Source organism: Lampetra planeri, chromosome 27, assembly GCF_965212315.1.
Source record: "Lampetra planeri chromosome 27, kcLamPlan1.2.h2, whole genome shotgun sequence".
NCBI classification, from domain to species: domain Eukaryota; kingdom Metazoa; phylum Chordata; class Hyperoartia; order Petromyzontiformes; family Petromyzontidae; genus Lampetra; species Lampetra planeri.
The window spans coordinates 1,849,375-1,862,427 of record NC_136133.1 but is presented as its reverse complement, the minus strand read 5'-3'; the positions used below and the strand labels follow the sequence as shown (position 1 = coordinate 1,862,427).

General features: G+C 49.1%; 1 protein-coding gene across 2 annotated transcripts in view; it reads left to right on the top strand.

Moving 5' to 3' along the window:
* The window catches only part of LOC144727984 (transcriptional coactivator YAP1-like), a 28,358-nt gene extending 17,218 nt beyond the window's left edge, over positions 1 to 11,140 (top strand). For both annotated transcript variants that reach the window (XM_078607148.1, XM_078607147.1), the window contains exons 6-8: positions 40 to 173; positions 780 to 895; positions 4,739 to 11,140. In XM_078607148.1, the coding sequence (XP_078463274.1) occupies positions 40 to 173; positions 780 to 895; positions 4,739 to 5,196 (708 nt within the window). In that variant the 3' untranslated portion in view covers positions 5,197 to 11,140. The remainder of the gene's footprint in view (positions 1 to 39; positions 174 to 779; positions 896 to 4,738) is intronic.
* The last annotated feature ends 1,913 nt before the right edge of the window (positions 11,141 to 13,053 follow it).

The following is a 13,053-nucleotide window of genomic DNA, read 5'->3' as shown; positions in this document are numbered from 1 at the left end:
ATGGATTGATCCCCGTGCCTCTTGTGTTTGTTTCTGCAGGAGCTCGCCATGCGGGGGCAGATGCCCATGGATGTGGAGATGCTCAACGGAGTGCACACCCCTTCGCCGGGGAACGGCGCAGTCCAGGACATGAGGGCCATCAACACGTCTGGCTCAGACCCATTCCTAAACAGGTTTGTGAGCCGCTTGTCAGCCCGAGCCATTCACTTGGCAGTCTGGGCGCCACGGTGGCTAGGAGATGTTAACTACCTCACCTGGTATCAGAGGTCGCAACTGGGTACCCGATACCCGTACCCTACCCGATACCCGGCTACCCGTACCCGGCCGGGTACGGGTACCCGTTTGCGACCCTGGTGCGGCCGGGTACGGGTAAGGAATCAAAACCCGTTTTCGACGTCTGCCTGGTATACAGGAGGTCGTGGGTTCGATCCCGAACCTGACGCTTGTATATTTAAAGTTTGCATGTTCTGCTGGGATCCTTGCGTGGATTTTTTTCCAGGTCCTCTGGTTTGTCCCTCAACATTTAGAAACATGTGTTATGAATAATTGGCTGCTATAAATTTCCACATGATAAGTCACTTTGTTGAGCTTTCATTGGTGACAAGGTTGCTTCTGAAAAAGACCTATAGTACTCAGTTGGGCCTTACCAGGTAATTCCTCTCGGGAGGTCACGGAATTCTCGCTAAACACGTCCTTCCGAGGGCAAATGCCCTTCGCAGAGAAGTGCAACATTCGTGTGATGTTCCTTCCGCGTTGTCTAATGAGCGCATACGTTACAGCGGGGCGTTCCACTCCAGGGAGGCGAGCACGGACAGCGGCCTCAGCGTGGGCAACTACAGCCTCTCGCGCACGCCGGAGGAGATGCACGGCAATGGCGCCACCGACGACATCGATGGTAGTGAGAATGCGCACGCATGCGTGTGTGTATGTGTGTGTGTATGAGTGTGTGTGTGGGTGTATGAGTGTGTGTGTGGGTGTTTGAGTGTGTGTGTGGGTGTTTGAGTGTGTGTGTGGGTGTATGAGTGTGTGTGTGGGTGTATGAGTGTGTGTGTGGGTGTATGAGTGTGTGTGTGTGTGTATGAGTGTGTGTGTGGGTGTATGAGTGTGTGTGTGTGTGTATGAGTGTGTGTATAAGAGGTGGGGCCTTACCATCAGCCCCACGAAAACTAAGCACCTGCCTGGGTATTTTGTACCATCGGGCACTCCGCCCCCACAACTCCCAATCGGTGATGGGGCAGTTGTGGAGAGAGTAGAGAGTTTCCCATACCTGGGCAGTGTGCTCATGACCGGCTCCAGTTTATCAGCAGAGGTCTCACTCCGAATCAGTCGAGCGGCAATATCTTTTCATCGGTTGCGTAACGCTGTGTGGAAGCGACCTGGTCTGTCGCTCTGCACGAAGCTTCAGGTCTTCTCGGCCACGGTCATTCCCTCCCTTCTCTACGCTTGCGAAACGTGGACCCCCCTAGTGGAGCATCTTCGCCGGTTGGAAACATTTAGGCTGGTCTGCCTACGATCCATCCTGGGTTTAACCAGGCTGGATTGTGTGAGGAGCTCACAAGTCCTTGAAAGATCTGGGCAAAGTCCCATCAGTGAGCTCCTCCGGCAGGCAAGGCTGCGTTGGCTGGGTCATGTAGCCCGCATGCCCAGCCACCGCATGCCTAAACAGCTTTTGTTCGGCCGGATCGAGGGGGCTAAACGGGCGCGGCACGGGCTAGAGAAGAGATGGAGTGATGTGGTACAGGAGGACGTGGAGCTGAGTGGACTTGCCGATGACTGGTACCAGCGGTGTCAAGATCGGCCTCAGTGGAGGAGGCTCGTGAAGGACGCTACTGGGCAGTTGGAGGCAGTCGCCCTCCAACAACAACGGAGGGCGGAGGAGCGACGCTCACAACAACGAGCGGAGCGCCGGGTGGCTAAAGCACAGCAAGTTGGCACAGTAGGGGGCACAGGTGGTGCATCAGCCAGTCATCTCGGTCATCTCGGTCAGTCGACCCGTGGCACCTGGGTCTGCCCCGTGACCTCCTGCCAGCGGGCGTTCGACACTTCACGTGGCCTCAGGGTGCACATGGCCTGGCACAAGCGTCGTGGTGACGTCACCGCCACTTAGTGGCGAATGGCGGTTGTTGTTGTTGTTGTTGTGTGTGTATGAGTGTGTGTGTGGGTGTATGAGTGTGGGGAGCGGTAGTGTAGTGGTTAGCGCGCTGTACTACGGACCTGGCGACCCGGGTTCGTTTCCCGCTCACGGCAAACACCAGTGACGATTATCTGAACCGGTCCCGGACCTCCCCTAGGTAGACTCAGCCTCAAATGAGTACCTGGTGCGGTGTGTAAACATCGCCACTAGGGAGACAAAGGCGGTCGGGCGTAGTGCTGGCCACCCACCCCCTCGTGTACCGTTCCGGCCTTCATAGGTGCTCGCTAACAGCACTTGCCCCTACAGTCTGTTAAGGCTATACGGGGGATCTTTTATCTTTGTGTGTATGAGTGGGGAGCGGTAGTGGAGTGGTTAGTACGCTGCGCTACGAACCCCGGCCACCCAAGTTCGATTCCGACTCACAGCCAACACCAGTAACGATTATCTGAAATGGTCCTGGGCATCCCCGAGGTCAACTTGGCTTCAAATGAGTACCTGGTGCGGTGTGTAAACATCGCCACTGGGGAGGCAAAGGTGGTCTGGTGTGGTGTTGCCCGCCCACCCACCTCATGATGTGTCATGCTGGCTTTTCTAAGTGCTCGCTAACAGCACTTGCCCCAACATTCTGTTAAGGCTACATGGGGGATCTTTGTCTCTGCATGTGTGTACGGTGGCACAGTGGTTAGCGTGCTACGCTACGAACTCAGTTCGATTCCCGCTCACGGCCAACACTAATGGCGATTATCTGAACCGGTCCAAGGCCTCCTTTAGGTCGACTTGGTCTCAAATGAGTACCTCGTGTAAACATCCACACTGGGGAGGCAAAGGCAGTCTGGCGTGTTGCTAGCCACCCACCCCCACCCCCTTGTGTGCCATGATGGCCTTCATTGGTGCTCCCTAACAGCACTTGCCCTAACAGCCTGTTATGGCTATACAGGGGATCTTTATCTTTGTTGTGGGTGCATTTGTGTGAGTGTGTGAGCATCTGTGGGAGGGTGAGTATGCATGTGTGTGTGAATATGAAGTGCACGTGTAAGTGTGTGAGCGCTTGTGCGTGTCTGCTTGTGTAGTTATGCTAATTTACGGGGCTGCGTGCGTGCGAATGTGTGGGTGTGCGAGTGTGTGTATTTTTAACGTGTTTTTGTGCACCTGGCCTGGCACAGGCACTGTGGTGACGTCACCGCCACTTAGTGGCGATTGGTGGGTGTTGTGTTGTATGCGAGTGTGTGTTTTTAAATGTTTTTGTGTGAATGTTTATTTGCAGTATGTGGGGGTGTGTGCTTGTACGGTTTGTGTGGGGGGGGGGGGGCATGGTTCTTTTGTGTGTACACAGCGTTTGGAAGGAGCGTGTGTTTGTGTGTGTGTTTATATAGTATATGGGCACGTGTGTGGATGTGTGTACAGCGTTTTGTGTATGTGTTAGGATGTCACTAGCCACTGTTCCAACATGGCCATTGTTAACCACTTAGTAACCATGTTACTAACTCGTGGCTGCGCGCGGGTTATTGAAAAAAGTCCATGACTTGGGAGAGATATGGTGCTACAAATATTTGGTAATTGTTGAGTTCAACTTCAAGCATCTCTTAAGCATGTCATAGAGAAGACTGATTATGTTGTTTTCACAGATCATCTTGTTTTAAATAACATTACTTGTCAACTTAACTTGAAAATAGGAAGACCAAAAACATGACAAATTTGGACCCCAACAGCGGAGAATCTGGATTACATCAGAGAACATTTTGAGAAATCTGGTGAAAGTGATGCCCCATTCGCCGGGTTTACACGCAACCCTGTCAGCCCGTGTAGAGCTCGGAGATGATCAATGTTTGCCCCGTTTCCAAACTAAAAACTAAACTATTTTTTATTTGACCAGGTAAGGCCCATTGAGCTATACGGCTCTTCTTCTTGGTTCTTTCAGTAAAGTCACGTAGAATGGGAATAATAAAATAATAAAAAGAAAACATAATTAAATAATTCTCACGACGTTTCGGCCACAACGCAAGCAGCCGTCCTCAGGTGAAGACTAGGTCTGTCGAGAAGACAGAGACAGACCTATTCTTCACCTGAGGACGGCTGCTTGCGTTGTGGCCGAAACGTCGTGAGAATTATTTAATTATGTTTTATTTTTATTATTTCCATTCTACGTGACTTTACTGAAAGAACCAAGAAGATGAATCCCTGCAGTCACGAAAGCTTTAAATCGAAATATGCGGCTCTTTTTAGGAAGTGACCTGGCCACAAATGATAGCTCAACAAAGTGGCTTATCCTGTGCAAATTGATACCAGCCAAATACTCTCGGGGCCTGTTTCGAAATGTGAGGGGGAGAAAAATTGGAGGACCCGGAGAAAAATACACACGACCACGGGGAGAACATCCAAACTTCAAATATACAGGTGTCAGGGTCAGAATCGAACCCACGACCTCGTGCATACCAGGCGTAGTAGTCATCATCTCGTTTACACGGCACCAAAGAAATATATTCTTAGGTTTTTTCGGTAAAGAATCCTTGCAGTCACGAAAGCTTCAAATCTAGAACCAAAGAAAGATCTCGCACCCACACACAACCGCGACCCTAACGCCCGTCTCCTCTCGTGTGCCGGCAGCTTGCGACAGCTTGCCCCACGCAGCACACGGTGCTGTCCCCTTCGCCGCCGGTCACAGCGGCGGCAGCAGCACCGGCATGAAGGCAGCGGTGCAGAAACCATCTCCATTTCCACAGTCTCCGTTGCGCGCTCACCAACACCAGCAGCCGCACCAGCCCCAACAGCAGCAGCAACAGCAGCCGTTCTTTGAGTTTCTGGATACGCTGCCGGCCACCCACGTCGATTACGGCATGATGGACACGCTCGGAGCAGGAGCAGGAGTGGCACCGGTGACGGCTGGGTCCGGCGTCGGTGCCGGATTCTCCGGGGGCGAGGAGGATGGTGGCGACGTCAGCATGGACACGGATGACCTGGTCCCCAGCCTACAGGAGCCCATCTCTGCCGACCTCCTCAGCGACGTCGAGTCTGTGCTGGGCCCAGCCAGGCTGGACAAGGAGAACTTTCTCACATGGCTGTGAGACCGAAGGAGGATGGCAGAGAGAGCGAGAGAGAGGAGAAAGAGAGGAGAGGAATGTGTGTGAAGGTGTGAAGGCACGAGTGTGAGCACGGTTGTGTGTGTATCCATGTGATGGTGATGGTAGGATGTGAGTGAAGCGTGGTGGTGATAGGATGTGTGTGTTTGAGCTCCGGCAGGCGAGACTGTGTTGGCTGGGTCATGTAGCCCGCAAGCCCAGCTACCGAATGCCCAAGCAGCTTCTGTTTGGCTGGATAGACGGGGCTAAACGAGCATGACGTGCTGGAGAAGAGATGGAGTGATGTGGTACGGGAGGATGTGGAGCTGAGTGGACTTGCCGAAGACTGGTACCAGCGGTGTCAAGATCGGCCTCCATGGAGGAGGATTGTGAAGGACGCTACTGGGCAGTTGGAGGCAGTCGCCCTCCAACAACAACTGAGTGCAGAGGTGTGATGCTCACAACATTGAGCGGCGCGCCGGGAAGATAAAATGCAGCAAGTTGGCATAGTAGGGGGTACTGCTGGTGCATCTGCCAGACATATACATAACCGTATAAGATGCTGAAGGATTCCGAATCCAGATGTAAGATAGGTCCATCATCCTTAGAGACAGACTGCATGATGGTAATAGGGTCTTGAGTTTGTGTTTGACGGTGGTCATAGGATGTGAGTGAGTGTTTGTGGTGGTTATTAGACGTGAGTGAGTGTGTGTGTGTTTGACAGTGGTCGTCACCCATGGCACTTGGGTCCCGTGACCTGCCAGAAGGCGTTTGACACTTCACGTGGTCTTAAGGTGCACATAGCCTGGCACAAGCGCCGTGGTGACGTCACCGCTACTTAATGGCGAACGGCGGTTGTTGTCATAGGATGTGAGCGAGTGTTTGTGGTGGTGATTGGATGAGTGTGTGAAACGATGGTGATAAGATGCAAGTTAGGGCATGTAACAGGAGTGAGTGGTGACGGTGGTTATCACACTCCGCTCAGAACCCGGTAAACTTGGGATAAATTCCCTGCCATGGCTATTATCAGTTACAAATAATATCTGAACCAGTCTGTAGTCCTCACTTCGGTCTGGTCAGATTTGATTGAATATCTGTTGTGCAGTGCGTGAAATTCGGCACTGGAGAAGCAACGGTGGCCGAATGTGGTACTGACCGCAATCACCCTTAAGTGCACTGTGTCGGCCTTTATGGGTGCTCGCAAACAGCACTTGCCCCAGCAGTTTGTGAGGTATGCAGGGGATCTTTAGTGGCTGTAGGATGTGAGTGTGTGCCTTCAAATTCTGGCCTTATTACACAAGAACACCAGCGGTATCGCCATCACCAAGTTTCTGATCCCGTTTTGGGGTTTCTCCTAGGTCTGCTCAGCCTTAAGATGGCTGGGCATGAGTGATGCTTACGATGCCACCCATGCTTGTGCCTTCCCCGGGCTTAATAGGTGCTCGCTAAGAGCACTTGCCTCTGAAGCTTCCAGGTCTGAAACAGGCGATCCTTGTGCCTTTTGTGTGTGTGTATTCAAAATACGTAGCAACGGTTGTGTTGAATGATGGAGGTTTGTCATGTGTGCATTCCTCTTTTTTAAACGTGCACTGTGATGAGTGTCTGTGCATCATGTGACCACTACCGTCACAGTCACAACCATTATCATCTTCACCGCCACCACTGTTGTCGTCACCACCGTCATTGCCATCACCACCGTCGTCATCGTCATGATCACAGTCGCGTTAAACGCCAGTCTGCCTCGCCCGTCTCGGAAAAAATGTAAATAGCAAAGAAGGAAGAAATAAAACGCTAAACTGCAAAGCATTTCAGATAAATTAGAACAAGCAATACACGACAAACAGAACCTCAAGTGTCGATTGCGTTTGTAGGTTTTAGCGAGAACAAATGGAGCCACGTGAAAAATGAGCACGCTGCCGAAACCGAGGAATTCATTAACCCTCTGCTTAGAACAAATGTTAACTTTTTAATAGTCATCGCAGCAGAACAAATGGCTGCGTTGTTGGCCATGGCTGCTTTCGCAATCGCATCTCCCAACGGTGTTCGCGCATGGCCTGGATAACGCCAGAACTGAAAAGCGATGAAAATTGGAAGGGACATGGCTTGATATTGGAGAGTAGGGGACAAAGAGTTGGGACTGGCTCATTGGAAACAAGCTCTAAGCCTTACGATAATGCATCACCAAGCCGTCTTCCAGCATTAACTCCATCCTTAAGTTTAACCATGCTGGCCAATCATACATTACCCTCCTAACCCTAATCAATTACTCAAGCACTTCCCCTGTCTGAACCACACTCGCCAATCATACTATGGTTCTATCCCTACCCTAACCTTGCTAACCAATCATACCTTGACACTAACCCTAACCACAAGCCAATTAAACCCTCGCCGACCTCTGACCACAACTAGCCAATTAAACCCGAGCATGGGCCCTGACCCCTTTACCCAAGCTCCAACTGCCGTTTCACCTCTCATCCCGATCATTTTTCGTTCGCTTTTCACGTTTGGTGTTTCAATGCGCTCTCCGTTTTATACCATTTTTTTACGTGCACGTATCTGCCAAGCAATGATCAACTTCAAAGTTCTGTTTTTTAAATCGAAGTTTTTAACAAAAAAGTAGACCTTTTTACACTGCTACCACATGCTACTCGCCGTCACCTCAAGCCAACCGTGCCTCGCTTCCTCAACACTTTTGTACTTTTCGTTTTCTCTCATTGTGATGACGGATGTTGCCGAGACAGGTCAGCTGATGCTTCCGTGGTGGATTCGGAGGCGAGTTCTTTGCGTTGCATCGCCAGGTTTATCGATTACTAGCCAGGCCAATAAGTTCAAATCCGAGTCTCCGTCATTATTATATCCCTCCTTAGGTCAATGATATAAGTAGACCCCTTTGAATGAAATCAACAGTGAGACCATCCTGTGCTTGGTTTCTCGCTGAATATGTGCGGGGTCACTGCTTTACTGAAGTAGGCCTAGAGATAAGGGTGGGGGTGGGGAGCACCTGGCTTAAATTTGGAAGTCAAGAAAAAATGTGGTGACTGGCGCAATGTCAGAACACCTGGACGCGTAGATAACTATTTGAGGTTCGCACACACGCTTCGTTTTGTCTCGTATGGCATTTGCCTATAAGCCACAGCCCTCGCAAGAGGTCTACTGGATGTGGTTTGCCAGCTGTAGAAATGTTTTCTGGGCCATTCACCCGTACAGGCCTGGCTGAAATGAAGCTCTGAGAATACCTATGGGGATGGCCCTTGTTTCCCCCTGCTATGGGAATGTGGAATTTCCTCCTCTGCCTTGTAGCTGACTAACGGAGATGAGCGTCATTGAGCACTCATTAAGATCGGAGGAGATGCTGTGGCTGTGGAGGAGAGCGATGGGCTCCATTGCCTTGTAGCCACATCGCCAACTTCCGTTTTTTTTTACGACGTACTTCTACTTTATTTTTTTATCATAGTCATAATCACGTTTTAAACCGCATCGATTTTAAATGGAACGCAAATTTTAAATAATATAACACTTTAAGTAAAACTGAATTTTGCAACAAATACGAATGCAATATTTTCCATTGGGGGAAATGACGGTTTTAGTTTACCCTGACAAAATACTTTCTCGGGGGGGAGGGGGGGGGATCTTTTCTGTGGCTTGGCCGAAACGTCTGACTTGTGCTCGCGCACACACACGGCTCCACTCGACGTTGTTTTCGTATTTTGTTTTAATCCTTTCCGCAGCCAACGCCTCCCGTAGATAGCGAGCGGTCCGGACGGTGCGACTTTTAATGGGGGAGGTATCGTTATTAATCGCTCGCGTTTTAATTTTTTTGTTGTTTTTGCTGTCGTCGGAAGAACAAGAAAAGGTTTTTAATTCCCGAGACGTCGCCGTACCTTTATACACCGTTGTCGTTTTTAACTTTCTTCGAATTTTATTCCTTTTTGTTTGTCACGGTGTTGCTCGTAAACGTATTATTACTGAAACGCTCCTCGGAATTTTTAAGAAGCTCGAAAATCAAGTTTCTGCAGTGGGGGTGGTGCCTTTGATGACCCTACGTTACGCTAAAATATTGGGGTCCCTTAATAACACTATATTCATTACATTACGAACATAAAAACACTACATTCTTAGCTGACCGATGTTACGTGAATATTGAAACACTAAATCCTCTGCAACCTTTATATGATGTCGATTGCAGGGAACTTTGTTGTGCCAATTTCCAACATAACCGTTATTATTATGAGCTGTGTTTACAGCCTTTCAATGGATGGGAACTGGTTTGATGCGGTGAATTTTTAATAAAACCACAACAGAGCTTCTGCTGGATTTGCATCGGCCGCAGTCCTTCCACGTGCAATGCCAAAGATGGCTTTCTTGGCATTCGATGGTTCGACTTTGTTAGAAATGTCACCGTCGCATCTACGGCCGGGGGTCTACTCTGTTTTGAGAGCTTAGTTCGGAGGAGACGACTGTCACCCGCTGGACACGTTGCCGCGTCTTGATGTGCAAACTCCAGTGAATTGCGCTCACTTGAGTCGGCGGTTGACATTCGAAGGTTGGCGTTGCTCCCGTGATAACGTGGATCAAACAAATAAGTTGATCAGCACGGTTGGCTACTTAGGGTGCGAACGAAATTCTACATGGCAGTAAAAATCAGTTTTTTCAAATGCTGTCGCCAGTAACGTTTGGCGCACCGGTCCTTTGCCGACTGTGTGATTGATCTCCTTATAGCCTTAACTCGCATAGAGATCTCTTAATTCAAGGGCCCATTCACTGCCATTGAGATATTTAAGTCCATTCACTCTATAGCAATCTGGTAATTCAAGTGACTTCTGCTCAGAATCAATTGCAATCATTTTACTTATCCAGCAAAGCCTGAGTCTCGGGCTTAATTTTTTTTCAGGAAAGGGCTTTGCGTTTGGGACGCTTAGTCGCTTGTCAAGTGTTTGTGCGAGAGAGAAAACCCACACTTTAGAGGAGAGAAGACTTTACAAAGAATTATGAAAACTAACCAGAGCAGACATCTTGATTATCCCCTGTAAAGAATCGTGGTCGCTTTAACAAACGGATCTCTATGAACCGTGACAAACGTATTCACGACACGTAAACATTGTATCCGATTTTGCTAATTTTCACCTCCGGTGCCATATAGTTTGCTGTAGAACTATTCTCAATATTCCGCGCGTTTGCCAATTTATTCCCAAAAATCTTAGCAATTTCACATTCCATTCCTCGCAATAGCGAGTCGGCTGGGGCGATGGTAAAATGTCACGAGGTATGTAAAATCCCAACTTGGCGATGACAAGTCGGCCCGTTATCGTCCATCCAGGGTGAAGATAAAATTAGTGTTGCCACGTGTGGGCAAGTCTACGGGGGGGTGGGGGTTGGGTTGGGGAGGGTCGCCATACATTTTGGCGTGCTCCCTTGCCATGCGAATGTGGAATTTCCACCATAGGCTGTCGACACGCACATAGGTGTTGCCCAACGCTCGTTATAGTTTGGGGGGAGCGGGGGGGGGGTAGCCGCTTTTTAAACATTTGACCGCTAACGCCACTTAGAGCAAATGGGAAATTAACGTAATCGATTTTTTAAGGAAACCCAACCAGTAAAAATCAGTGTTCACAACGTCGTTCTTTTTTTCCCCTTATCGTAATATTTTTTTTAACGCGGTAGTTTAGATGTAGCGTATATTATGAAATCACATACATTATATTTTTTAAACGATTATAGCCGAAGGTTCGTTACAAGTCTCGTCGTTGGTTTTGTATTTTGTAAGGTTTTGTTGGATGGAGCAAAGAGAATGTGTGTGGGTCGCGCGGTGCTGTCACGTGTACCGAAGCACGCAGTGCATTGTGTGTGGGGGTGGTGGGGGTTGGCGTCTCATCCAGTCGTCTTTCGCCTGGTGGACGAGCCGTGATTGTGTACAATTTTAACGAATAAAGAGAGGCTTGGAAAAGTAAAACGTACGACATTTTTGTTTGTTAATGTGTCTTCAAAATACACGTTTTGCCAATGTTATATCTCGATTGTGCTCGTCGGGAATTGCATCGTCAGAAGCTCGTCGTCGTTACCCATGCGGGACTGGCAGAGCGGCAGAGGTCGCAACCGGGTACCCGTACCCTACCCGATACCCGTGCCCGGCCGGGTGCGGGTGCGGGTACCCGTTTGCGACCCTGGAGCGGCCGGGTACGGGTAGACCGTGAGTCACTGGTGAGTAACCTTTTGTCACTCATTTCCCAACGTCTTGTCTCTTCTCACAATTCAAGTTCCTAGAATCAACCCACCCGCGCCTGCAACATGGCTTCATCCCAGAGGTCGCAATCAGGTACCCGATACCCGTACCCGGTCGGGTAGGGTACGGGAACGGCCGGGTACGGGTACCCGTTTGCGAACCTGGTGCGGCCGGGTACGGGTAAGGAATCAAAACCCGTTTGCGACCTCTGCAGAGCGGTGCTGCTGCATGCCCCTACGTGAATAGCAATGGCCCAACCACGGAAGTGGACACCGTAGAGTTACTTCTGAAATCCCTTTAAGTTGTCACGTATCTACACCGTGAGCAGAACTCCTCCACCCATCCTGCCATAAAAAGTTATGTTCATAGATTTAAACTTAAAACTTTCGTGACTGCAGGAATTCATAGTATTGGTTCTTTCGGTAAAGTCACGTAGATAGAAAACTAAAATTAAAAGCAAAAAACCCACGACGTTTCGATCGCAACACAAGCGGTCTTCTTCAAGTGGAGCGAATTTAATTTCACGTTAATCGAGATCGATTTATTTTTAAAGAGATTGAAAGTGATATACATTCGCTTTATTGAGATCCGTTGATGAGAACGGCTTTCCTGGAGATCTGTTCATTCAAGTGGCCTCAATTCACAATCGTCGTCTTTCCTGTGACCGATGTCGATGCAGAGCAACAACTACAATTTCACATTCAGGTGGTCACGGAGTGGGTCGCAGTGAAGTCGTTTTCGTATTTGTGGATCGGGGAATTTGCGTCGTCATTGAACGACGGTCTGTTCTGGATGACCACAGTCGCGCACTGGAGAGGTTTTAAATTTTCTAATTGTGCATCGGGTCTCCGCACAAATGGAACATTTAAAAACTCTCACAATAAATATCTGCTTAAGCGACTGCCATTTACTTCCACGGACATCTGCAGGACAGCCCTGGATGTCGATGCATTGCCGGGTGAGGGTCCCCTCCCTACGCCGTGTGGATCGTGGTGATCACTTAGGTCAAAGGGCGTTGCAGCGTCGGCGTTGGGTAGCAGAGCGCAGTCGTGAATAACAATGCATGATAATTGGTTTTTTACCCTTCTATCTGGCAACAAAACTGACACCTTTTTTACAAGGAGTCATGTTTACATAGACCACAATACCTGCAGTCATAATGCAAACAAAAGACATAACTCTGATAATGATAATTGGTTCTTTACCCTTCTATCTGGCAACAGTCAGTTTTGTTGCCAGATAGAAGGGTAAAGAACCAATTATCATATTTTTACTGGCAAATGAGGTTCCCAACTCTGATAATGTTCACTGTCCTTGAAGTTGATTGGTCCACACCCGAGACAGCTTTCCTTAGAGCCTAGTCTCACATGGGTTGGACCAGATGACGGCTCTAAGGAAAGCTGTCTCGAGTGTGGACCAATCAACTTCAAGGACTGCATACATTATCAGAGTTATGTTTTTTGTTTGCATTATGACTGCAGGTATTGTGGTCTATGTAAACATGACTCCTTGTAAAAAAGGTGTAAGTTTTGTTGCCAGATAGAAGGGTAAAAAAACAATTATCATATTTTTACTGGCAAATGAGGTTCCAATGGAATAACAATGCAGTTTGCAGCACTGCCCTCTGCTGACTGCCCCCATAC